Source organism: Salminus brasiliensis, chromosome 10 (genome assembly GCF_030463535.1).
Source record: "Salminus brasiliensis chromosome 10, fSalBra1.hap2, whole genome shotgun sequence".
NCBI classification, from domain to species: Eukaryota; Metazoa; Chordata; class Actinopteri; order Characiformes; family Bryconidae; genus Salminus; species Salminus brasiliensis.
In genome coordinates, this window is record NC_132887.1 from 9,047,168 (window position 1) to 9,074,781 (window position 27,614).

General features: G+C 41.2%; 1 protein-coding gene across 6 annotated transcripts in view; it reads left to right on the forward strand.

The window, feature by feature from the left end:
• Positions 1-27,614, forward strand: part of smoc1 (SPARC related modular calcium binding 1) — a 63,019-nt gene that overhangs the window by 23,126 nt on the left and 12,279 nt on the right. For 2 of the 6 annotated variants that reach the window (XM_072689124.1, XM_072689126.1), the window contains exons 5-14: positions 1,050-1,149; positions 3,025-3,075; positions 3,768-3,815; positions 10,729-10,818; positions 11,713-11,793; positions 19,370-19,562; positions 20,946-21,028; positions 23,978-24,083; positions 24,285-24,529; positions 25,096-25,135. In XM_072689124.1, coding sequence (XP_072545225.1) covers positions 1,050-1,149; positions 3,025-3,075; positions 3,768-3,815; positions 10,729-10,818; positions 11,713-11,793; positions 19,370-19,562; positions 20,946-21,028; positions 23,978-24,083; positions 24,285-24,529; positions 25,096-25,135 — 1,037 coding nt within the window. Of the gene's footprint in view, positions 1-1,049; positions 1,150-3,024; positions 3,076-3,767; positions 3,816-10,728; positions 10,819-11,712; positions 11,794-19,369; positions 19,563-20,945; positions 21,029-23,977; positions 24,084-24,284; positions 24,530-25,095; positions 25,156-27,614 lie in introns of all 6 variants that reach the window. The other 4 variants (XM_072689127.1, XM_072689125.1, XM_072689128.1 and 1 more) reach the window with 4 other exon arrangements.

Here is a 27,614-nt window from a genome sequence, read left to right on the forward strand (position 1 = left end):
CAAGGAACATGGAGCATCTCTGTATTTCTCATCAATACGTGAACATTGGGAATGCACATGCATTTACTCACTTTAGAGACCTGCTCACGCCACTTGTTCCATTCATGTACTAATTTGTCAAAGGGGGGTTGCCAAGTCTAGACAAGCTGTCAGGGAATAAGACTTGTTGCTATTGCAGATGGTTACTCCTCTCCACATTGTGTCTAGAGCTGAACATCTTCAGCAGCATCCTTTATGTAGTTTGGTTTAAGAACTGCTGGCTGGAACTGGAAGTTGCTGATGTGTGGAATTTCTATGACTTTTTAATGACAGCGCTAACAAATAATTGACTGATTTTGCTTTAATTAATTAGTCATGGCAAAAAGAATTCACTCATGTTAATTACAATTATTTTACTCAATTCATTAACTTATATAGATTTGAAAATGCAAAGAACAAAAAGTACATACATTCTAAATAATATCTTGTAATTATGTGTTTATATATTGATACATACATGACTAATGATCAGTTATTGTATAAAGTATTTAGGAGTCGCTAATGGGGTTATCCACTATGCTATCCATTTCATTCAGTTGTGTAATGATGAAAGAACCTTTGAAAAGAACAGAAATGGCCACCAAAACGACACATGCATAATTTGGCAGTAAGCTATTGTTTGTAACTACTTGCTGTAATTCCAATATTTTAAATTTGAAACATTTTCCAGTATCAGCAACTAATATATCAACAGCAAATCACTGCTGTCCAATGAAAAACATTCTCCAAATTTGTCAGCTTTTAGCTTTCTCCATTGTTTGAACCTTGAAGCTGATTTGTACACTGTGTGAAGAATTCTGGGTGAAAATAAACCAATAGAAATGCTCTAAATTCCTTATTAAACTTATTTTATATTGACGGCCATTCAAAGTTTTGCCTTCTCCTGTAAACTCACCATCTTGGAGACATATGTTTTTCATTGGACTGTGGCGATGTGTATAATAGACCCCTAGAAATCCCCTCTCCTCTATATATGTATACACATTTATTGTGTGTGTGTTTGCTCTCAGGTCCAGTGCCACACTCTCACCGGCTACTGCTGGTGTGTGACCACAGACGGCAAGCCTGTCAGCGGCTCCTCAGTGCATAACAAGACTCCAGTGTGCTCAGGTACTCCAGTGTGTGTGGACATATAACAGGATACACATGGAGACGATATGCTGGTGTACACGTTAGTTTTTACTTGGTTTAAGTTTAATTTGGCACTGATGATTTTACTGCGTGTGTGTTTTGAAAGGCTTGTCTGCTGTAGCATAGCTGCAGTGTCTGTGCATCATAACCTTGAGACATATTAGACTTTGTTTGGTCCAGGTCCTGGACTTTGTTTGACTCACTATGCTGTTAAATTCAAGCTACTGCCGTGTTTATTTTACATGTCCTCTGTTTGTGCGCTGCGTCTAGGGCTGATGGATCTCTTGGAGGATTTTCTCGGACTTAAAATGTTCAGCCATTTCTCTCTCCAATTTTTCTCTATCTGCTTACGTCTCAGCATTTCTTTCCACAACTCTTCTCCCTCAAATCCCCTTACCATCACACACACACACACACACACACACACACACACATGCAACTGGGGAGCTGTTCTCTGTGAAAGTGAATGGGAATACTTTTCTATAATGGCTATAATTTCCCTACTGAGGATAATCCCCTGGACCCTTGCCAAAATTAGATGTACTTTGATTGAGCACCTGTTTCTAGTCTTTTTTCCCCCATGTTTTTTGTACATGTTGAAGTGACATCTTACACTGATATGGGCTTCCAAAATTTCTTCAGATCGTTTCATGATCTTAGGCACACCTAGGTGATCACCCTCATTGAGTCCAGATTTAAATTTAAAATGATTTTAGATTTAAATGACCTCTAAGGATGTAACAGAGACACCTCTAAATCTTTGTGAATGAACTCTGGTCTACTTGGAAAGAGACAGGTGTTGCTATGTGCTGCTTTGAAGTTAGATCAAACTCACTCAGTCAACTTGTTGCTCTACTGTCCTGCATAAGATCCAATAATTTCCTCACTGTTTCTTGCAAAGATGCTCTCCAGTGGGCTCTTAAAGATGTCCTGCTTCATTAAGATTTAGGAAGTCCTTCTATATTGTATTTCATGACTTCATCTTCAGCTTAAACTAGACTCTAATATTTCACTCTGTTAGATTCTTTCTTAGTGATCCTTAACTCCGTAAACTCTAGGTTTATTTTTTAAGTTTTATTCAACATCCACTATGAATTATTCAGTAACTACTATAAATTATTCAGTAACTACTATAATTTTTCAGGATCCACTATGGATTATTCAGTATCCACTATGAATTATTCAGTAACTACTATAAATTACTCAGTAACTACTATAAATCATTCAGTATCCACTTTAACATTTTTAGTATCCACTATGGATTATTCAGTATCCACTATAAATTATTCACTATCCACTATAAATTATTCAGTACCCACTATAAATTATTCAGTATCCACTATGGATTATTCAGTAACTACTATGAATTATTCAGTATCCACTATGAATTATTCAGTATCCACTATGAATTATTCAGTAACTACTATGCATTATTTGGTAACTGCTATGAGTCATTCAGTGTCTACCATTAATTATTATGTAATTACTATTAAAATTACTGTTTAACCGCCTATGAATGAATCTACTACATCTTCTGTAAATTATTAATTTACTACTATGGATTTTTCTGTAACCAATTTGAATAATTCAGGAACTACTATGTTTATTCAGTATCCACTATGAATTTAGTTACAACTAGGAATGATTCATAATAATCAATGAATGAATCGAGATCTATTCTATATTATTCAGGATCCACTATTGAATTATTTGCGAGGATTTGAAGTGTGAATACGGGCCTTTAGAGTTTAAAAAATGAATGAATCCAGACGTTATTCAAATGATGGACACCTGTCACAGAAAAAGAAAGAAATGAATCATGCCAAAAGTTAAATATCTTACAAACATTTACAGGAAACTTCCGTGAATTTATGGGAACTCATGCTGGGACAAGTGGATTGACAGGTAGTAAATTTCCTTCCAGATCACCTTTCATTCAAATTCCTCTCTCCCTCCCATTCTAATTGGTGTAACTGTCTAATTTGGTGTATTCATGCATGCCAACCTGAATGTTTGCACGTACCTGGATCCCCGTCCACTGACTGCTGGCCTTGTACATAGTATCTGTAAATACTATAACTTAACTGTGTGTGCTCAGTGTGTTTTCCTCCGTGTTGTGTTTCTTAACCGATTAAACGACACATAAAATGAATTGGCTACTTTTACCTGAATAAGTGACAGGTGTCCAACATCCCAATGATAGAGTGCATTACTGTCTCCCAACTCTGATTCACCAATAAATAAGAAGGCGAGTAATATGTTCTAGCTAGTGAGACGTCTGGTGGAATTGGAGTCATTTAGTGTTAGTTTAGTGCAAATGTTATGCATGACAATTTTCCTTTTTATCAATTTTCCATGTCGGACGTCATTACATTGTAATCGCAGCCTGCTTGTTGTATCATCTGTGGCAAGTTTCAGACAACCTTCAAATCCTCACAATCTTCCTGACTACACTAGAATGTGTGCATGTTTCTTCACAAAGCAAAACTGTACAATTGTGGGACTTTTCTAATCCATACCTCTGTTTCCCTAATCCATGGACATCTTGCCTTTGAGAAGCTTTATAAAACCTGTCTTCCTGACCTCTCTTTCTAAAGGTTCAGTTACTGATAAACCTCCAGGACCCCCTAGCTCTGGCAGAAAAGGTGAGTTGAGATCCGCAGAGCGTGTGTTGTGTATTACCTTGATGTGTGTGGGTGTGTGAGAATGTACCGTATGGGATCGTGTATGTGTGTGTATATGTGTCTCTATGTGTCTCTATGTTATTTGTAGATGGTGTATGTGTGCATGTGTATGTAAGTGCATGCCTGTGCAGTATGTGTGTGCTTTAGGGCTTGACCAATATTTAGATTTTTGTGACTGACACATGTTAAGAGACTAACAGGAATATGATTTATTTTCTATTCATACTATCAATAGAACCATTTTTTTTTGCTCTGAATGATTTGATTGTTAGTTGTCCTCTGTGAGAAAACAATTTCCAAAGCTTTCTAGAATCTTCAATAATTTATTCAGTATCCACTATGATTTATTCAGTAAGTACTACAAATTATCCAGTAACTATTATGAATTATTCAATAACTACTATGCATTATTCAGTAACTGCTCTGAGTTATTCAGTGTCTACCATTAATTATTATGTAACTACTATGATTGTTTAAGGTCCTCTATAAATTGTTGAGTAACTATTATGTAACTACTATAGTAACTACAGTAATTACTATATTAATTAACACCTATAAATGAATCTACTACATCTACTGTCAGGAACTACTATGGATTATTCAGTATCCACTATGAATTTAGTTACAACCAGGAATTATTCATAATAATCAGTGAATGAATTGAGATCTATTCTATATTATTCAGGATCCACTATTGAATTATTTGCGAGGATTTGAAGTGTGAATACAGGCTGTTTTGCTTTTTGTCAATTAATTATTAATCAGATGTCTTTATAGACTGTTTTATTGCTCTATGGTAAAGCTTTCTTTTGGTAAACATTAGGTTTTACATGGTATTGATATTGGTATTATTTGCATAGTATTGGTATTTTTGCCATAATGGTAATTATGGTAATTACCACGTGTTGTGGTGCTTTGGTGAATACTTGTAGGCTTTTTCTCACACTTCTACAACATAAGCTGAGTCAGTAATCAGAATTCTGTAGAAAACAGAATTGAGAACTGAGTGTGACAAAAAACAAACAATCTGTAGACTACTGAAGAAATGCATTATAATCCTAGTCACGTACTAAAGATGATTTTTAAGATGGTAGAAGTGCATCATCATTGCCCTTTTCTCTCCTTAATGGACACAACAACAACCAGGCTGACCTGGAGTTCCAGGAAGCTTAACAAACAACCTCTGTTTGTTTCATGTGCCAGCTAACATGGCCATAAAGGGCCCGTCTATCCAGCCCAGCTGGCAACCAGAAAGTTTTTGTCCTCAGGTTCTAAGTAGTCCCCACATATGGATGCTCACCAGGGTCACTGATGGGACCATGAGGGGTTAAGCATGGGCCCCATCTGGGTTGAACAGTGCACATGGGGACTAGAAGGTGGGCTGTAACATTGAGGCCCATTTGGGAATCCCAACTCATTTCAGCTACAGATATCCAAGTGCTATCCTGTGCAAAAACTCGCCTGCTCTCACTTTTCCAAAATAGAAAGTTGTCTTTGCTATGTGAACACAGCTCCCTCAGAAAAAGGAAAAAGAGACAAAGATGTATTTGCATCCCACCCAATGCACATAGTTTTACCAGTTATATGTCCACTGTTTAGAAAACAGTCTGTTTCCTCTTCCATTTTTAAATTGTGCCAAATAATGCATTTATGAAAAATACAGTTTAAATGTTTTACCAGCCTATTTACCACCCTGTTATTTTGCTTGAGAATGAAACCTGCTGAATTTCCTTTTACCTAGGGCTCATAAAAAAGCAACGGCTGCTTTACATTACTGCAATGGTCTAGCATAACATAGCATAGCAAAGCTTTTAACAATAACTTTTTGTAACTATTCCAGAATCTTATCAGATAGTGTTGCTGTCCTCTCTGGTCCTCTCAGTGTTCAGTTTGCATAGTTAGCTAGCTGAAGCAAGGGCGTGGTCATTTTAGCCTTTATCCTAGCATCCAGCTAACACACGCTTACTCCACAGCCTGCATACCTGCAGCCACCCCTCTCTGAATGGTGCTAAACCCACTTGGCCAGCATTAGCTTTTATCTTTTTTAGCCTTGCTTCCATGTTCTTCCAGAATAGCCATTGCATTTGACCGTGGCCTATTCACAATTTGAGCGGTAGAGTTCTTAGCCCTGTTTACAGAGCACAGAAGGCAAAAGATGCATCAGACTTGGTTCCACTATGTTAAAAGTCACATCTGAGGTCTCCGAGTGGCTCAGCAGTGTAATGAGCTACCACTATGGTTCGATTCCTGAGCCATGTTGCTTTGCCATAAGCAACTGGAGTCTGAGAGAGCACAATTGGCTGTGCTCTCTCTGAGCCGGTAGATGGAGCTCTCTCTCCCCTCATCACTCTTAAGCGAAGTTGGCCAGTACAGACGTCTGTTAGCTGGTGCGGTGGAGGACCTGGCGTTTTCCTCAGAGCATGGAATTTCCTCCAAGCTTTCAGCTGCCTGGCGATGCTGCATTGGCAACAGTTGTAAAAGAGGTAGTAGCTGGCCTCACATGTGTTGGAGGAGACATGCATTAGTCCTTACCCTCCAAAAGCCTTGCTAGTGGGGGGAGCTACAAATGGGTAGGTTAATTGGCATTAGCAAATTGGAAGAATTGGTTCTCTTCTCTTTTGGCAGCTGGATGTGTACATAGACCAATTTTTAGAGGCCAGTATTGGAATTGGCCTGTTTTACAGCTCTTGTTTTTACTCAGCTCTTTTTTGACTGAAGACACAGCAGTGTTTAAGGTTCACAAAATGTCACTCCCGTGTACTGAACTTCCATTATTAAGTGATTCCAGGGAAAAAAACTGTTTGGCATTCTAGGGCCCCTTTAAAGTAACACTCATAGCCCTTCCAGTAATTATCAGTGCAACACCTAGTCTGTGGGACCTCAGTGTCGGCCAATGAATATATCAGTTGGGCCCATATGCATGCATGCCTTTATGTGTGTACTTGTGCGTGTGTCTGCCTGCATGCCTGTATGTTGTGTGTGCTGCTGTGTCCATGCATGCATATGTGCATGCAAGTACTGTATATGTGTGTGTGTGTGCATGTGCATTTGAGTGTATGATGCATGTCCCCATGTGTGTGTCTGTGTATGTGTGTGTGTGTGTGTGTGTGTGTGTGTGTGTGTCTACAAATGTAATTGGTTTGATGTATTAGTAACAGAAACACTGGGAAGTTAAACTGGAGAGTCACTGAGCAGGAACGTTAATGGATGCCTTTTTTTCCCCAATGTACCAATTTCCCAGCATTTACTGCAGGCTGTGATCTAGCAGGAAAAAGGGGGCCTTTTTTCTTTTATCCTGTCACATTAATTTATCCAACTCGCTGCGCTGTTCCTATTTGACAAGAGCAGCTTATTTGTGTCAAAGCTTGACTCCAGGCTTGAGTTTCTGTAAGTAGGTGCTTGGCTTCTTGGGGCCATAAACAATGAAAACATATTCCAGTTGTTCGGTTTTACAGCCAATGTGAGGACTTAGCCCTGATCAAAGGCTGGGATCTGCAGGCCTTCCCCTTTCTCTGCCACAACCGCCAGTGCCGCCCCGGTCCCCACCACAGCAGTGAAATCTCAAACCACTAATACAGACGTTAACAGCGATGGCAGCAGGGATGCAGCCTTTCAGCCCTTAACTCTGGAAAGCCAGGTTGTCGTTTACGGGCCCCAGGGGCAGTGTAGCGGGGTGCGAGTGTGGCCAGAGGTTTACTCCATGGGGGCAGATGGGGGTGCCTGTGTGTTGGGGTGGGGGTTCACTGAGGGTTTGGCTCTGGCTCTCGTTTTTCAGATCGTGTTACACTTTGCCTACATTATGCTGTTCTTGCAAAGCCAGGCTGTGGCTCAGCGCTCGTTAAACAGATGTTAGTGTCACTACCAGCCAGGCGCGCAGTGATGATGCGGCACTTTCTGTTCTCAGCCTGATCTTGCCCAGCTACTCCGGTTAGGTTTGTTAACCCCTTCAGCTCTAAGGACCCGCTTATTGTTTTTTATTCTCATGAGTTATTAAATAATATATTAAGGTTTAAAGTCATAGTTTAGGGAATCAGAATTACACAATTTCCCCAAAAATGGTCATTCATCCAAGGCCTAAACATCTATGCTAAAATCATATTTTGGGGGGTAAACAGTTTTATACATTTTACAAACACACCATATCCTGCAATGTTGTGGCATTGAGCTATAGTCTATTATTGACCTCAGCACAGTCTTATTCCACCAAATCCAAAACTACAAGTACAGCCATCAGCACTGCAACATCTTCCCTTAAGCAGACGCAACCTATGCCCTATTGAAGGCCACATAAATAGCTTACAACCAGACAGCAGAGACAACGTTGCACCAGCAAGTCAAGCACCCTAAACTGAAGTACACTGCCACGATGGGCAGGAAAATGCTTGTGGATCATTTTAGTTCTAGCTAAGACCACCTTTGTCAACTCCACAGCCATCACTGAAGATCAAGCCTTAACCACTATTTAAAGGTGCTGTATATGATTCTGGAGAGGTTTGCTGAACTCAACAGCAAAGCAAACACACCCCTCCCTTCAGTGCTCCTTCAGAAGCTCTGCCTCCCAAATTCATGCACATTGTGGGTTAGCAACCTATTGCTACAACTGCTGCTGCGAAGCAAACCAGTTGTGATTATCTTTCACAAACATTCGCAAGCAGGGCCAAACAACACTGACCTATTTCTGAAACAGCGACAACAATTGAAAAGCCTTATCGCTTTTCAGGCCTTTCAAAGGTTGGACGTCTTGCCACCGTCCAAACGCCTCACCAATGTTTACATGTGTCTTTCCCAGCGCCCCTCTCCTCCTCTTTGCCTGTTCACAAGCACGATCGCCCCTGGAAAGCCAGCGAACCACGAGAAGACATTTGTAGATTTTTACACAAAGTGTATTGGATTGAAATCATATACAGCACCTTTAACCGCTTGCAGCCAAGTTTTATTAATCTTTTTACATATTCTGGTGGGTTAATTCAAAATGAGCTACACCCAAAGACGCCAAGTAAAAAATTAATTAAAAAAAATAATAATTTACCTCTATGATCTGCTCACAGTATTCCAAGAAGGCAGAGCTGAGTGTTTATATTTATCTCTTAAATTTGTATTTTTTTTTTAAAGGGAATTAACATTGGAGTTTCCACTATTGTTCCTCACCCAAATCTGTCTGCTAGACATGCTAGTTTTTAATCAATATTTGAACTTGGCCGAGACCGGAGACTCTGTTTGCGTTTGAGTGGGTAGTGGGAGCTTAGAGTATTTTCGGAGTGTGCTAAGTTCAACCATGACTTCTTTAGTTTCCTCTAGAGCTGTAAGGCTAAAGTAGCTAACCAGTCATGAAGGTGTGTAACCACCAGTTAGCTTAATTTAACCTGTAGGCCTTAATCATCACACTCGCCTCAAACTGTGTCAAGGAACACTGTATGACACTGTATGTTATCTACAAAATGGACAAAATAACAGTTTGGTCATACCGTGCCAGACACCACATAAACAAGACTATTTCAGATTACTTAACAACTCACAGTGGTTTGATGCAAGTGTTTTACTGTTACAGAATGCAGTTTGCACAACGCTAATTGGAGGTTATAAGCTTCTATTAGTGGTTAGCTACATTAGCCTTGTTGCTCCAGTGCAGAAATAAAGAAGCGAACTTCAGACATCCAAACAAGCCTTGGCTGGTGGACTATGTTTAGGGTAAGGAGAAAACTGTAAATTTGATTTGTTAAGCAGCTGCTGTAGGTTTTTACATGAACAATCATATTTCTAGCTGCTAAAGACAGCTAAAGAGTTTTTGTCAGCATTGAGTAACACATTATGATGGTCCGGTCAGAGAAACTAAGGTACTGTACTATGACTACAGCGCAAACTAGTTGACATAAGACCTTTTTTTAGACATTCACAGTAACCCAGAATGTTTCTGGACATTACCATTCCGGAGGAGCTGTATCCTGTTAGCCCCCGGTACAAAGTCCGGGTAATGTCCGAGTGAGCCCATGTGTGCATAAAGCCGGTCAGACTGTACCCCATGTACACACTACAGAGGGGCTGCTTCTTGCCTAAACCATGCAGAGCATTTAATGTAGTGAGAACACATCAGACACCGGCCATACTCTAGATGTGTGAAAGGGTAACTGCAGAAAATGTCTGGACCTGACTCTTCTGTGATATTATTCCTAAGTGCATATGTGAAAACGACTTTATTAAGGCGTGTGTAATGGCATTTAGAACTGCTGATAGGTCCTGACTACATGAAAGACTGTTAGATCTACTGTCACTGCCTTTTGGTAAAGACTGGTAAAAAATGTCATATTTATTTATTTATTATTCACTCTATATGGAGTGGCCTGTTTGAGTGACCGTTTCCATAAATACATTATAAGTAATGATATTCTGTGACCCAACCTCCTATACCACCTGATCTTGGCATTAGCATGGCCGCTCCCTTGCCAGGGCTTGCATGTGCTCGATGGAGCCCAAAAGGAGAGAGGGCCGAATGCAATGCCACATGTCTGGGTAAGTACTGTAGGACACTACAGCCATGATTCAGTACATTTGCTATAGGCTTTAATCAAATACTGAATATACATACAAAGATTTAGTGCCGACTTCACTGGCTATACAGATCTCACAGTCGGCTTGTTTGTATGCTCAGTTGTGTGTATGTGTGTGTTTGAGTGAGTGTGTGAGGTGTGAGGAGCGTGTGAGAAAGGTGTAGACTTGTGTTAAATCTCCTGTGTATCTTCTCATCTGTATATTCTCTCTTTCTGCACCTCCTCCTCTTTACCTCTGTCTGATTTCTGTGCTCTTGGCCGGGCCATGTGCAAATCCCAACCATTCAACAGTTCTGGAGAGTAGATTGTATTAACCTCAATAATGGTAGTCTCTTTCCGTTTCTTTCTGACCCTCAATCCAGATGATGGCTCCAAACCCACGCCGACCATGGAGACCCCCGTTGTGCCTGAAGGTGATGGTAAGTCTGTCTACCATCAAAGTTCGTCTACCTACAACTGTGAAAAACGTGCCAACGTAAAGAGTTAAAGTATCTGAATTTCATTGTGTTTTATAATTTAACTCAACCCTTTATATACAAAGGTTCTCCCAACTCACATTTATGATCATTTTGAGTTAAGCCAGCTTGAAAACATGGACTTCCCTTTATCACATGTTCACAAACTGTGAGGCTCCTGACAAAAGAGCACTGAGCCCCTGCTGGGATTTGACCTGGTAATCTTCCTACACTTGATGAGCAGCAGTTAGACCGTTGTGTCACTCTTCAGCTGTAAAACTACACTACAAAAAACACAGTTCTGAGTAAATGTACTGTTCTGTTCTTTCTCAGACACAGATATATGCATGGTTTCACAGCTCTAAAGTGGCACAACTGTCTAACTGTCTGCTGGTCAAGAATGAGGGGGTCATAAGTTCAAATCCCATCAGCACCACAGCCCTCCATTGTCAGGAGTCTTGAGAATAGGGAAGCTATAGTCCCCCTATCCCCCACATCCCCCTGATAGGAGGGGATGTTGACACAGATTAATAACATTACTAAATCAGTTCAGCTGCAGCTCAATTACTGTTTTTGAGCTGAACTCAGTACGTATTGTTGACCAAACTGAGTTGCAGAACTGAAAATGTGAGTTAGAAGAACTTTTTACTAAACTAAATTCAGTTAACTCGACAGAAACACACTCTCTAATCAGGTACTTTACAGGTGTAAGGTGACCTGTCTTCTCATTTTTTACAGTGCAATTACAATGCTATACATTTGCATAATCTGTGTTTTTGCCAAGTGCTGCTTATTCTCTCAAATATCCTTTTGAGTACCAAACATTAATTGCTCTCTTCTGCCGCTCCTGTGTCACAGAGATCACTGCCCCTACACTGTGGATCAAGCAGCTGGTTTACAAAGAGAACAAGCAGAACAGCTCTAGCAGCAGAAGGCCAGGTAGGAGATAATACGTCATCATCCTCATCATGTCGAAAAATCTAAACCCCAAAAAATGAGAATTAAAAAAATAATAAAATATTATATATTTTTTCGAATAAAGTTTCATGAACCAAATATGCCGTAGACTAAGCAGAAGCCGATTGACTGTGGTATTGTGAATAGCTGATAGTATTGGCAGTCTTGCTGGATGAACAAAAAAGTACTGTCAGTGGCTTTAAGATGAACATAATTAACCCACTCAATGCAGAAAGGCTAATTACACACTAATGTCTATTACACAGTGACTTAAAGGACTTCTGTACAAACTGGTGGGGCTCTTCTTTGGTAATAGAAATAGAAAGTTTCTTTGGTTTTAATATCAGTAAAGGAAAGCTAGGCAATGTAACACAAATATAAAGCCAGGCCAACTTAACATTGCTAAGTGTTTTTGAGTTAACTCAGTCAAAAGTTCTCCCCACTCACATTTTTACCTCTCCGTCTCAATTTGGTCAATAATACATATAGATCTGGTCTGACTGAACAACATTAGTAAATGAGCTGAAGGAGTAGTGTGTAAGATGTTTGGTCTGTGTTTCTTCGTCCAATTTCTTCACTGTTTATTCCCATCTGCAGGTTAGAACTCTCCCTATCACGTGCAGTGTCCTGAGAATGGTGGGCTGTCGTTTTGACAAGATTTGAACTTATGGGCTGCTTGTCTTTTGGCAGTTGCGCCACTCTGCCACTGCTGTGAAAACCAACAACCACGTTGTTTTAGGTAGTACAATTTCATATCTCTGCCTACATGTGTGGTGGGGAGATTATAAGTTCAAATCCCAGCAAGGAATCCCAGCAGTCTATTGTCAGAAGCCTCTCAGTCTGGGGACATCTTATAGGAGGTCCTAACCTGCAAATGGGAGTAAACAGTACACAAACCGAGGGAGATACATCCAAAACATCTACAAAAGAATGGGTATTGTTGAGCAAACCGAGATGCAGAAGTAAAAAAGTGAGTTAACCCCTTAATACTCCAAGGCTTATTACACACTAAGGCGTATTACTTAATTACGGGGACTTCTGTAGAAACCGTTGGGGCTATTTTCTGGTAATAGATGTTTGTAATAACACCTTCGGCCCACCGGCAGACCATAGGCTGTTTGAGGGGTTAAGTTGTCCTGAATGTACAATTGTTAAGCCGTAATTGTGACAGTAATTTTGTTGGTGTGATGTGTTTGTAGTCATGTGAGTTAATGCATGATTTTTAAGTAGTATTTGGATGCGATACTTAGCTAGCAAGGGTTCACTGAAATGCACCCTTTAACTCACATTGCCAACATCAGCGATGAATAAAGCATGTGTGTGCAGATCAGGCTTAGTGCTGACATGCTGGCAGACAAGTGGCGCTGCTCCTATAGACGTGTTTCAAAGCATCCTTATAACCGCATCCATGCCAGTGCGTTCAAGTGATGCTGATTGCGCAATGTTTTTGCTCCACCAGAAAACAAGTCCAGGAGTGTGAAACCTAACTCCGCTCGGATTAAGGCGTCCGTCACTCGCGCTGCTCTCTTCGGTGTAATTTGTTTGGCCCTCTGTGTCTCGCTTGCCTTTTCCTTCGCATGAATATGGCACCCTCTGGGCATGCCTAGTCAGCTCTGCAGAGCTGGGGGAGTTTCATGCATGAGCAAGGAAAGTGTAGGAGAGAGGATTGAATTATAGGAGCGCTGGAGATGTGTGGGTTTCATGATTGAGAGCAGAGACACATGTGCATGTGTGTGTGTGTGTGCAAGCGCACATGTTCTTTCTGTATATGTGTGTGTGTGTGTGTGTGCATACTATATGCATGCGATTTATGTATGTATGTCTGTGTAATTCCAGTAGCATGTGAAAAGACTTTTTGTCCTGAGACATGACAGTGGTATCTCTGTGTGTGTGTTTATGGCTCTAGTAGGTGGAGAGAAAGCTGAGATGTTTATTCCACACTCCGCCACAAAAACATGAGCGAAAACAATGATTTGACAGTGGGCATTTTGTTCAGCAGAAACCAGTCAGGGACTGATTTGTACTGACAGCTGTTTGGGATCCTTTAGAGCCTCCTCCTGCTTCTAATTAGCATCTAATGTCCTGGGAGGACAGCGACAGTAAACCATCAGCTCTCAGTTTGGGAATGTATGGGTAGCTTTGGGTCAGAGGCTAATGAGTTAAGGATCTTTTTTATGCTCCAAAGCCCAGGGCCATGTGGCGATTCCCACTTTGACACCGTTGCTCGTTTTTATGGCTTAAACTAGAGGTATTCAGTTATTACTCGTAGGACATATTAATGAGCAATTACTAGAGGTTACTTAATAACTAATAACTATTATGAAACTGAGTAAAATGAGTAAAAAGAGTAAGGAATTGAAGTAAACTAAATATGGGTCCTTAGAGTTTAGCCATTTGCCAAGCTTGGACATTGTTAGATCAATTTAAAATGATAAACTAACTGATTTTTGGAGTTAACTCAACGTAGTTTAGTCAAAACGTCTCCTATCTCATATTTTATGTCTGCATCTCAGTTTAGTCAAGAATGCATACTGAGTTGAGCCTCAAAAACATTAGTAATGTAATTAGTATGTTTAGTCTGTGTTTAGTCTCCTCCCCTTCAATTTACTGTTTATTTTCATGTTTTAATTTACTGCTTTTTGGAACTTCCTTATAACATGACATCCCCAGACTGGGAGGCTTTGTGCCAATGGGCAGCTGAGGCCTTGCTAGGATTTGAACTTATGATCTTGCAGCAGTTAGACCGTAGGGTCACTCTAGAGCTGAGTAATTACACTGCATAACACTGCAAGTTCCAATCCCGAGCCATGTTGCTTTGCCATCAGCAGCCGGAGTCTGAGAGAGTACAGTTGACCATGCTCTCTCCGGATGGCTAGACGGCACTCTCTCCCCTCATCGCTCTTAATCTATAGGCTTTTCACAGCAAATGTTGTCACAAAGCAGCTTTACAGAGATCCGGGTCCGAGCCTCTTTTGAGCAGGCTGATGGCAACAGTGGCAAGGAAAAACAAAAGGGGAACCTATCCTTCTTTAGTAGACACCGGATAGCGCAGTAATAAGCACAACAGGAAAACAATGCTGAATCAAGGAACATAAAGATGATGAAGTCCATGAAGATAAACAGTCACAAGCATAGTCATGCACTGAGGTGAGGACGAATCAGTGAAAGAGTAAATTTACATTTCCGTTCTGTCTTGGCCACAGCTACTGTATATACATGGATTTACAGCTGTAGAGTGGCACTGCATGTCGGTAGACAGGAGATCATAAGTTTGAGTCCCATTGACACCCCAGGCCTCCATGGTCAGAGGCTAGAAAATAGGACGGCCCTGCTCATGCAAAGTTTTAACTTACAGATGGGAATAAACAGTAAACACATTAAGGAGAAGGAACACAGACTAAACATCTTACACAATACTTCAGCAATTTGAGCTGCAGCTCATTTACTAATGTTTTTGAAACTCTACTACATCCGACTAAACTAAGCTGAGTTAACTTTACACCACTTTACATGACTTTACATTTGATTTATATAGTTATGCACATTTTTTTATTCCAATTTAAGGGGGGTGAGCAATTTCACGATGAAGAGTCATACAAGTTGAAATGAAAAAAAAAAAAAACAGCATTATTTGAATCCTCACAAATTAGTTATACATACACACGTAAACTGTAGGTCACAGTACATCTACACTAGGAAATTGAGCAAACAGGCCTCATTACAGCGTTCATCTTCATTCAGGGATTTTCAAGGTAGGACGTTTGGGTTTGATTACATATAATAAAGCGTATCATGTGTGCTGAATACAAACAGGGTTCTCCTTTTCTGTGTATGGAGAATGTTACAAAAGAGGAAACTGAAGAAAAAAAAGAAATAAACATCACACACTAACACACACACACACACACACACACTAACACAAACTAACACACACATGTGCCCTCAAGTGCCTCATTCCCCTTCTCTACTATCCTAGTCCTGACTCTGACTTGAACTGCCCACAGAGAGAGCGTAGACGGTCGAGAGCGGAGTGACCACAGCTGAAAATGATTGGACAGACAGTAGAGGAGCGGGAGGCTGTTTTCTGTATGACTGAGGGCATGCATGTGTGTGTGTGTGTGTGTGTGAGTGTGAGAGAGAGAGAGAGAGAGAGAGAGAGAGAGAACATTGTGTTTACAGGGGATTGATAAGTTTGAGCACTTCAGACTTCAGAGCTGTTTTGCTTGGCCCGTTGTTGGCAAGATGAGGAACAGGAGGCACTGATTTTCTACAGCGATTCGGAGGAAATCAGAAAGGTTTACCGACAGCTCGCTTCATATCAACTAATCAAGTCAAGGAGTGTAAACAGCAGAGACAGACCACCAGGCCGAAGTTCTCACCTCAGCTGTCCTCCGCCTCCTTCTCCTCCTTGTTATCGTTGGGCACAGTGTTTAAGATACCGACACTGTTCCAGCTCCAGACACTTCGGTCTGATTGCGCGAGTCTGGCTTGTATACAGCTTTTTGATTGGACGCAAGGTTTCTGTGTGGTAACACAATTTTTTCCATATGAATGAATGGGGAGCAAATGTTAGCCAACCACATGGGGTAACACCTGAGCAACCACCTGAGACATCATAGCAACCACCTGGAACATCATAGCAACCATGAAGAAACTACCTAGAAACTGCCTTACAACCACTTACCACCACATAGGTAGGTGGGTACTAGGTGGTAGCAACCCCATAACAACCACTTATTCTGTAGAATACAATCCCCTAGCACCCATATGGCAACATCATAGCAACACCCAGCCAGGAAGACCATAGAAACCACCTGGCCATAGTGACCGTGTAGAAACACCATAGCAACTGCATGGAATGGGAAGTACTTTAGCTGCACAGCCATTCAGTGTTTCCTTGAGGAAATACACTTAGTTACTTAGACTTAGACTTAGACTACTTAGTCTACACCTAGACTTAGTAGTCTAGTTTTTTTCTCTATTTATTTATTTTTTTCTACTAGAATTTCTGTGTGTATCACGCCCCCATTTTGTAAATTATTCATGCCGGTCCAATTCCAGATTGTTTGGTCTGATTGTGTGATTAAAACAGTATTATAACAGATTTTTATTCATATGAACGGTTTCCAGGTAGCAACAGATAGTAAAGATTTTTTCACCAAAAGGAATGAAAATGTTTGTGTGACCTTCTTATGTCACGGTTATATAGCCAACCACTTGGGATACCATAGAAACTGCCTAGCAACCACCCTAGCATACTCTTAGTAACACTGTAACAACCACCTAAAATACTATAGCAACCACCTTGCAACACAATCATATGGGATACCATAGCAACCAATTTACAACCACTTAGTAACAGCATAGCATCCACCTAGGATAACATAGTTACCACTTAGCAACACTTTAGCAACCATCTTGTATTCCATTGCAACCACATTAAAAAAACATAGCAAACATGTAGAGGAAACATAGCAACCACCTGGGATACCATGACATCCACCTAGCAACCATCTGACATACCCTGGAAACCATGTAGCAACAGCCTAACAACTGTGTGGAAGTGGGAACCACTTAAGACGTTCAAGCTTTCTGCTTGCTTTAGGAAATGCACTTTTCTAGTTTGTGCAGTTTTGTGCTGAAATCCTTTCCGAATCTCCTTTTCTGGCACCACAGTGGCATGAAGTAAAGCAGTAAATGAAGTACAGAGGGAGAATAGACAGAGATAAAGTTTCACATGCACACTGCCGGGAAAAAAAGAAGCAGAGAAGACTGAGTTGTAACTGTCCAGGATTTTTTTTTTTTTCATTTCTGTGTATAAGAAAAAAATCTATTTTCTTTTGGGAATCGCAGCTGCCTGGCGCCAGTATACCCCCACTATAATAAACACTGCTAAATAATTTGGATGTGAAGAGCCTTGGCCAGAAGCGAGAGCAGCTCAGAACACTTGAGCACGAAGCACAGGCTTTGACTCATACTGGCGCTCCGATGGCAAACGCTTGCTGGAAACAGGTCCCCCCCTCCCGCCCCAAACTCACACACACACACACACACACACACACACACACACACACAGACTACACAAATGCACAGTACCTTCCAGCCAGGTCCTGCTTAAAATGCCTCAGGCCTTGTTCCAGAGCATGCCAACGCTGTCAGTCCCTGTACCAGAACTGTTTGCAAAGGACACAAAAGCAAAAACAACAGTATTTGGTTACAGCCAGTGAGGTTGGATATCATGCTTTTGATTTGGAGGCTCAGACAACCCTTGGCTTCTACAGCCTTTGGCTGGACCGTGGCATGCTTTACCATTTAAATCTCCCAGAGGCCAGAGTCAGCCTCGTACCCCTCCCTCTTTATCCGAAAACTTCTCCTAGCCACAACACAAACTCCGGGAGTAACGTGAGCTAGTACGACATGATTGGTGTCATTAGATTAGAGTTATTTTGGAGGGATTTGGGAATTGCTGCGTTCATGCATTTGTGAATTCGATGAGATGAACTAGGATGGGCATGCTTTGTGTGTGTGTGTGTGTGTGTGTATATGCGTGTTTATGAGTGTATATTTATTTAAATGTGCTGTCATGCAGAACCCTTACATCTCCAAGATGGCAACTGTACAGGAGAAGGAAGAAAAAAACTTCTTACCTTTCAGTGGAAAAAAAATCTGTCATGAAATTTTGACAACTGCCAGATTATTATTATTATTCACATTATTTCAAAATGTGAAACACAGCAAAAATAGAGATACAGGGTTTTTGCATGACAATGGCAATATACTACTGAAGTTTACAATGGTCTTATTGGTCCACCTGTTTGACAGTTTGAATTGGGGGAGGGGGGGCATTGCGGGAAAACAGTGGTGGACAAAAGGTGTTGTTGTAGCTTAATGCTCTATAAACACACTTGATTCAAAAGGACAGGAGAAATAGGGTCTGGTAAAAAGCTCTTCAGCGCAGCGCTAGCTGGATTAGCTTCAGCATGTGGCGCTGTTGTACTTGGCCCCAGCACGGTAAGTGAGTGATGCGCTAAATGGATTTCAACATAAATAGAGATTTATGAGACAAGGCGTTAAAACATTTCAATGAACATTTCTCGAGTGTCCGTGGCGTTAATAAATAAGGGGGAGTCGGAGGCCTGTGTGAAGTGTCAGGGTTTGGAGACGCCTCCTGAGAGCGTTTCCATCACAGAGCTTCTGCCTGTCCTAATTTAAACAAGCACTTCCACTTTCCATCAAACGCTTTGTGTCAACAATGGATTTCATCTGGCAGTTGTAATTTTTTCAATATGGGCCAGGCAACAGTTTTGTAGACCATGAGGAATGTATGGCCACATATTACGTCATCACATCTTGGATGGGAGCCCTATTGTAAATACACATGTATTAGGATCAGTGTGATCCGCTGCGTTTAACACCCCTTTCAGCAGCTTATCACTCCTGACTCTGTACGCATGATTTGTAACTTCTGAGAGGTTTTTTGTTGTGTTGTGTTTTTTTTTTTTCTGGGACTTGCCTCCTCAAGCACTCTGTGGACTGACTACATTTCTTCTGGTTCTAGAGAAAATTCCCTCTTGTGATCAGGAGAGGCAGAGTGCACTGGACGAGGCTCGACAGAACCCGAGAGAGGCCATCTTCATCCCGGATTGTGGGTCGCAGGGCCTGTACAAGCCTGTCCAGTGCCACCAGTCCACTGGCTACTGCTGGTGTGTCCTGGTGGACACAGGGCGGCCCATACCTGGGACCTCGGCTAGGTGAGTACAGCAAGGCAGAACAGTGACAGAAAACTTGAGTGTCCGAATGTTTGTGGACACCCTTTGTAGCGAATGCGTTCAGCTACATTAAATACACTCCTTGTTGACACAGACGCGCAAATGCACACACAAACAGCTTGTCTAGTCCCTGTAGAGAAGTACTGGCAAAAGAATAGGGCTGTCTGGAGCAGATCAACATGAACCTTTTGGCATTATACCTAATCCCAGACATGGGCTAGAGGGGTGTAAAGCCCCCAGCATTGAGCTGTGGAGCAGTGGAAGAACTGTGTTCTCTGGGATGATGATGGAGCTCCATCCAATACTTTTGGCATACTGAGTTGGGGAGTTGGAAATGAAGTGTGATGGTGATCATCCAACATCCTGACCTCACTAATGCTCCTGTTGCCGAATGCAGTTAATCAGATCTTCACAGCAATGCTCCAGGATCTAGTAGAAAGCACTAAAAGCCTTCCCTAGACAGTTAAACTCTCTTTAAGACTATTGATTTTGGAAGAAACAAAAACAAAAAGGTGTCCCAATACTTTTGTCCATTATAGGGTATCTAATAAATGGAGTTTTTGAGTAGAGGTGCACATTACACTGCTCTTTTCCCCATAAGATTAGCTGGAACAACTTCTCCCTGAAGTGTCTTCAAAAAATAAAGGTTTATGCAATTTAAATGTAGACAAAGGCTTGCAGTTTGACTTCAGGCACGGAGCCCACCCTGCCGCTGGTGCTGAAAGTTTGAGCTGATGGACAGATCTTTTAGAGGTTGTAGCTTTGCTCTCTCATTACCACAGATGTGAGACGAAATGCATGCTCATGCCTCAACCACTCGTTTTTGGAATGCAGCAATGTTTTAAAAGTGAAAATAAAAGCAACCCCACTGATCAAATTGTGAGATGAAATTCACATGCCCCGGCAAAGCTTCAGCACAAGTGATTACCAGCATTGTTCGCAAGAAACATGCTCATTCTCACTTCCCCTGCCTTTTTTTCCTTTCCAGAGAGGTGTTTGGAAATGATTTGTTTCTCTCTCCCTCTGTCGGCATTAATGACAGTGTAAAACTAAGGCAATCCAGGTTCTGCAGAGCTGTTCTTTTTTGCAGCATCTCTTAAAAAGCCAGGCAAAGGCGCTGGTCTCTTGGTCTCTGGGTTTATTTTTCAGCTTTAAAACAGTCGTAGCTCCTCAGCTTGCTTTGTCAGAATTGGTATAACAAGATTTACAGGTCTGTGTCCTTACGGCCTTGGCTTGGGCTCTTTCACCCCCCCACCATCTTCCTGACTCCAGGATTTTACACTTGACATTTTGTCTCAGTGGGCCCAAAACTGTTCCAGAAGTGCTGAATCTCTGTCTCTGTCTCCTTCTCTTCCTTTCTCTCAGGTATAAGAAGCCAGAGTGTGACAGTGCGGCTCGTTCCCGGGTATCTGAAATGGAGGATCCCTTCAGAGACAGAGATCTGACAGGTGAGGAGAAACGTTACAGACCTTCAGACTACTCCATAAACCTGCAGTCTGGTCTTTCACGCTGGCCCTCTAATAGCTTTGACAGCAGTGTCTATACTGTAAGACTCTAGTCTTTACATTGTTAAACCACATACTGTAGTAGTTGTGACACAAAAAAGCCTTAGAGTAGCATCAAAACCTGACCAGTAGCAAGTACAGCTTGTCTTGACCCACTATCCTTCAAGATCTATGAAAGACAAACACCTAGACTGTACTGTCCTGGCACTGAGATGCTGGAGGGAACTTCCCCTTGGTGTCTGAACAGCTGAGACCTCCTTTAAGAGCACTTAAATTAGCAGAATGTTTGCACATATTAAAGCTTATATATTGTACTGCATTGTATGTACACTATATGGACAAAAGTATAGGGACAGTTGCTTAATCATTGTTCCTTATGAAATTAGGGGAAGTTAAAAAAAGTTTATCCAGCTTTTGTTGGTAGCTGTGCCTACTGTCCAGGGAGGAGGGCTTTCTGCTAGATTTCAGTGCATTGCTGTGAGGATTTTATTGTATTCAGTGACAAAAGCAATGACAAAAGTCTTGGATGGCCACCACCCCACCTCATCCCCAACTCCCAGCTTATCCCTAAGGAATTGAATGGTGCACCAACCATCATTCCAGAGCACACTGTTCCACTGCTCCACAGCTCAGTACTGGGGGGCTTTACACCCCTCTAGCCCACACCTAGCATTATGCATGGTACCAATAGGTTCATGTTGATCTGTTCCAGAGAGACCTAATCTATTGGCAGTACTTCTCTACAGGGATTAGACAAGCTGTTTCTGTGTGCATTTGCACATCGGTGTCAGCAATGGGTACAACTTAAAGTATCTGAATGCATTCATTAGTGCATGTAGCTGTTGAGTATTGTGCAGCTTTTGTATCTAAGGTCTTTGGATTCTAGCCTAGTCACACTAGCTAGGGATGTTTATCATTTGGAGGACAACTAAGCACTTCTGTAAGTCGCTATGGAGAAGAGCATCTGCTGAATGCTATAAATGTAAATGTAGCATCAAACATGTCAAAGGAACTAAACATAGTACATTAGATCCACCACGTTTCTCATCCTATTCTTATTCAGTTGCTTGTTAGATTGTAGTTCCATTTACTTTTCATGGAAAAATTGACTCAGCAAACTTGCTAACAGCCTTTAGAGATCACATTAGTTACAAATACGAGTTATTTCTTAACTCTTTAGACCCTGTATAAGCACACACTCATGCATAGCTTCTGTCATTACTGTCATATTTAACATCAGCTTCATAATAAGGCCCTATAATAGAATCCTGCGGGACTCCACAAGATATGCTAAATCAAATAGTTACCACATAAGTCATGATTTCTTCATTAGGATTTATAACTGAATGATAAACCTAAGGGGTTAAAAGCTAAACGAGTCCTTTATTTTGCATAAAGGGGTTAATAAAGTTCATGCGGACTAGAGAATGCCACTGCTGCTTGTCCTAATTGTGAACATCTGAATACAGTAAGAACATCAGTATTTGTTTGTGCTCAGGAACATTGTTTGACAAAGACTTATGAGATTATACATCCCATGTGTTGCCACCTCAAGGTGGTCTTCCTTTTAAGTGGGAGGCTTTCATGAGGTACCTAGAAACCTTTCACTGCTTTCTGTAGCTTTACTCTGGTTGATCTACTCACTCCCCTTCATTTAAAGTTTCATTGTAACCCCTCTTTAATTCCCCATCTGGTACATTTACAGAGTAAAACATGGCTCCTGACTGTGCAGCAGATGTGTGCCATGGTTTATGACTACTACTTGGACCGGTGGAGAGGGGCTGCAGCAGGGAGATCGGGTGGGGTGTCGCTGCCTGTGGGGGGTTGCGGGGAATTATTTTTACGTACTCTAGCTGGATGCTCTGCCACTTCACTACAAAGCTCCACAGCCTCTGTGATGTCTTTCTCACAGCATTAGTGTGGGCCTATGCCTGAGAGCAGTTCCAACAGCTAGCTTAGGATTGTTCAGCTGATTTTTGGAGTTATGCAAAATTTAAATAAAGCTTAATAAACAAGAATATTAGGTATGAGAACATTATATATTTTTATTTATTTATTTATTTTCACTAATTTCGATAGCCTAATTATTGACTTTTACTTTGTATTTGGCCTCTGCTATACATTAAAAGTCTCAAGCGTTCAAAATGAATAGGTCCAATTCCATATGCTCTAATTTAACACCTGGATTGAGAGGCAGTGAGGCGGTGCGTCACAGTGCTTGTCCTTGCCCCACCGATGCTAATTGGATTCACCTGGCATGCCACAGGACCCCACCGCCCACACACTGCCCTGGGCCTGCTGGAGGATGAAAAAAAATGGAAAAACAAAGAAAGAATGGAGTAAAAGAAAGGCTACTGCGAGCTGGAGAGTGTGTGAGCGATAGTGAAAGAGACCAAAAGAGGGGTGAAAATGTTGAGCTAGTAGATTAGTTTATGACATTCCCCTGTTTGAAGCTGCACTTTAATGGACACATTTAAGGCGGAAACATTTGCACTGGTCGAACGTACTGTTATGGCCCTGCATCTGGGGCAATTAAAAGGCGCTACCCAAGGTGTTCGGCAACGCATTGTAAAAGTTAACTGGGTGCTCAACGACCACTCATGTCACCTTGCACGTCTAGCTCCAATCTACACGCTTTATTCATACACACAAGTGCCCTTTCCACACATATTTCAAAGAGAACAATAAGCTCCATTGAGCACATGCATATTGGATGGCATTTGGGCATTTTCTAGGTCAGCATTTAGTGAGAAAGAAACGCTCATGCTAAGCATTAGACTGCACAAGAGCTTCTAAATGTGGCAGGGACAGAGTGTTCAGAGCCAAGACATTTCGATGCCTCAGTGTGTAAGCTTGTGGTCATTTATATCCTTCTTTGTTTAAACATGGCAGGCTGTCCAGAGGGAAAGAAAATTGAATTCATAACCAGCTTGTTGGATGCCCTCACAACAGACATGGTACAGGCCATTAACTCGCCAACTCCCTCTGGTGGCGGGAGGTAAGACGAGCTAACATTTTGTCTATGAAACCATTACTGGAATAAGATGATTGTATTACAATATCGTTTACATAAATAAAGTCCCACATGTTCCCGCATGGATAGATGTTTTGGAGAGCGGTACTGAAATTCTCCCTTTCAAATAGCTTAATGTCTACAATATTGCATGGCCTGCCCTCACTCAGCACCTCTTATCTTCAGATTTGTGGAGCCCGACCCCAGTCACACACTGGAGGAGCGGGTGGTGCACTGGTACTTCGCTCAGCTGGACAACAACGGCAGCCACGACATCAACAAGAAGGAGATGAAGCCCTTTAAGCGCTATGTGAAAAAGAAAGCCAAGCCCAAACGATGTGCTCGCAAGTTCACAGATTACTGCGACCTCAACAAGGACAAGACCATCTCTCTGCAAGAGCTGAAAGGATGCCTCGGGGTCAATAAAGAAGGTGATCATTGTTAATTTTGGTGTTTATCATGATGAGTCAGAGTGGACCCAGTGCAATGGAGATTTAAAGGAGACACTGGGTGATGCTAAGATGCTGTATGAGAACAGATATGTCAGTTAGTGAGAAGTTTAAGTTGGTTTAAAGTGGACACAAGACCTGCTACACTTAATACATTCTAAATATTAATTCCAGGAGAGTTCTTCAGCTCTTTGGACCTTTCCTTTATTTCTGGATCCTTACAAAACAGTAGTAGTCACATCGGCAGCCAGTTAAAGCCTGGTGCTCTATGTCATTTAATGCTTCATAATGAAAACTAGGAAAAGAAAAATGGAAAAGAAGGCCTCCAGGGGCATCCTGGGCCCTTAACAGTGACTGGAGCCCACAAGTCAAATCCAGGCACACTGGCATCTTTGTAAGAACCATTTTTTTTATTTTTCACTGCTGGAAAACAGCACTCATGGAAAAGGTCTTGATAGGAAGAGGACTCATCTGGGAAAATCCTCCACATATACAGTGCTTGTTCCAGACAGGGTGTGGGCTAATTCATGTCTGTCTGCTTCCTGCAGGTACTACGACAAGCAGCAGCATCAGCAGTCAGGGGACAAGGCAAGGGACAAATTTGTTCAGTAAGGCTCCACTAATAGCTTTCACTAACATTTGCTTCAGCTGCTGCAGATGGCTCCAAAAGTAATCCATTAACATTCTGAATCATTTGGATGTCATGCTAGTCAACATTTCAGCATTGAGGTAATGGGTGCAATGGGAGAGTCAATGCATGCAATGCAGTGCGTGTGTATGTGTGTCTTGGAATGATGTACCAATTATTTACATTTTTGAATGTGTTATAGTGAGGACTTGTATGTGTGTGTGTTTAGATGATTTTCTGACTGTTTGTGCAACAAAAAGAGATTAATAACTGGCCCTTAGTTTTGCTCCACAAAGAATCAAAGCAGACCAAACATACCTAAATACTTGGTACCTAAATACCAAGTGACACAAGACTGAGTGACCCAGTTGAGCAATCCATCACAGGCCCAGAGTGGACTGAGCATGAGATAGGATCATCATGCGTTCTGCTGCTGGGGAAAAAAGATCATGCTCTTAGCTGACCTCACCAGGTTGGCAGGCCAGAGAAGAATGCACCTGCTCTGACTGTGGGTGAATTCATCCTAGGATTCCTCCTATTTTTAGCTTTCAGCATGCCTCACATACCTTATTACAGAAATAATACATTTCTGCATATGGTATCAGAAAAAGGTTCCATGGTTTACATTGGATTAAAACCTGCTCATGTTCGTAACAGAGCACTTTCTCTGCACAGTTCATTTGTCCTGCCTCACAGATAAGAAATGACAGTCCATTAGAGTGTCAGTAAAATGTTTCCACTATCATAAATCCAAAATCGTAAGAATGCCATTTCCAAAATAACCACTAGCAGTTGTGGTCTAAAGGTTTTTTCTCTCTTTTCCATTCTTTCTGTCTCTTTTCTGGAAGACGTCTTCATCCTTTAGCTGGATCTCAGTGAGCACACTATTAAAAGCAAAAGGTGCTGAAGAGGGTTTTTTGAAGCACTTCTATTGTTTGTTCCCTAATGAGCCAGTTGAGTGGTTCACAGATATTTGGACAGTTTATTTACAAGCCTAGTTCTATAAAGAACCATCCACTGAAGGCTTCTAAAAGTGGGTCTTCTATCGAATCACTTTTTGTTAAAATACTGAAGATAAAAATCTCATATATGGAAATATCCAGAAAAAATGTCATAAACCACAAAGAGGCAGTTGAGTGGTTCAAAGTACACTAGTCATGGTTCTTCATGCTTGCATGGCTTAATGAAGTTCTTTGAAGAAGCATCCCAGTAGTAAAGTTTGATGATATTACTCCAAAAACCCAGTTTTGCACCTTGGTTTTGCAGGACATTGAGTTAAGTAGAACTTATTCAACTCTAAGGGAGGTAACAGTTATGGGTTACAGTTTGTGCCATCATCAACAAACAAGCAAAAAAGCCCCTTTAAATATTTTTTGTTTAAATACTGAAGATAAACTCATATTTCAAAATGTCCAGAATAATTTGATCATGGTGAGCACTGACATATAAGAACCACCTTTGGTTACTTAAAGCGCCAGTTGAGTGGTTCAAAGTACACAGCAGATGGTTCTTCATGCTTGCATAGATTAATGAAGTATGATTCTTTATAGAAGCATTTAGGTTGTACAGGTGGGTTTTCTGTGGCATTAAGGAATCATCTACTGAAAGGTTATAAAAGGGTGTCATTTGTGGCACCACTTCGGAAACCTTCAACTCTTCGGCTTACTTCAACTCTATAGGAGGCAGTGTGTGCCATCATCAACAAACAAACAAACAAACCAACATCAAACAAACAGAAAGGCATTATGTATTCATGTTTAAATACTGGAGACTAATGCCTCATATTTCAAAATGTCCAGATTAATTAGATCACAGTGAGCTCATTATTAAAAATAAAGGTTCTGAAGAGGGTTCATTGGAGTACTCCCATAGCCAATCCACTTATGGGATTCTAAAGAGCCAGTCGAGTGGTTCAGAGCAAACTAACCAGGTCTTTTTGTGCTTCCATAGCTTATCTACAAAGTTGTAAAGGTGGGTTTTCTATGGTCTCACACCAAAAAGACCTTAGTTTTATAGGACTTACTCAGCTCTTTGGGAGGGTTACAGTTTATACCCTTATCAATAAACAAGCAAACATACAAAAACATTAAAACAACTGAAAAAGTAGATTTTTACATCTTGAAGATTACCATCTCATATTAGAGCACAGTGAGCTCATTTAGAAAATAAAGTTGGGTTTTTTGGAGCAGAGCCATAGATAGACCATTTTTGGCTCCCTAAAAAGACACTTGAGTGGTTTAGAGTAAACAACACACAGTTCTCCATGCTTGCATATCTTATTTACACGCATGGTTCTTTTTAATAACTAGCAACTGACAGGTTGTAAGGCATCACTCCAGATGCATATACAGCACTTAAGTTTTGTAGGACATAAGAGTAGTAAATATTTGTACTTGCTCAGCTCTATAGGAGGTTTACAGTTTGTGCCATTATTAACAA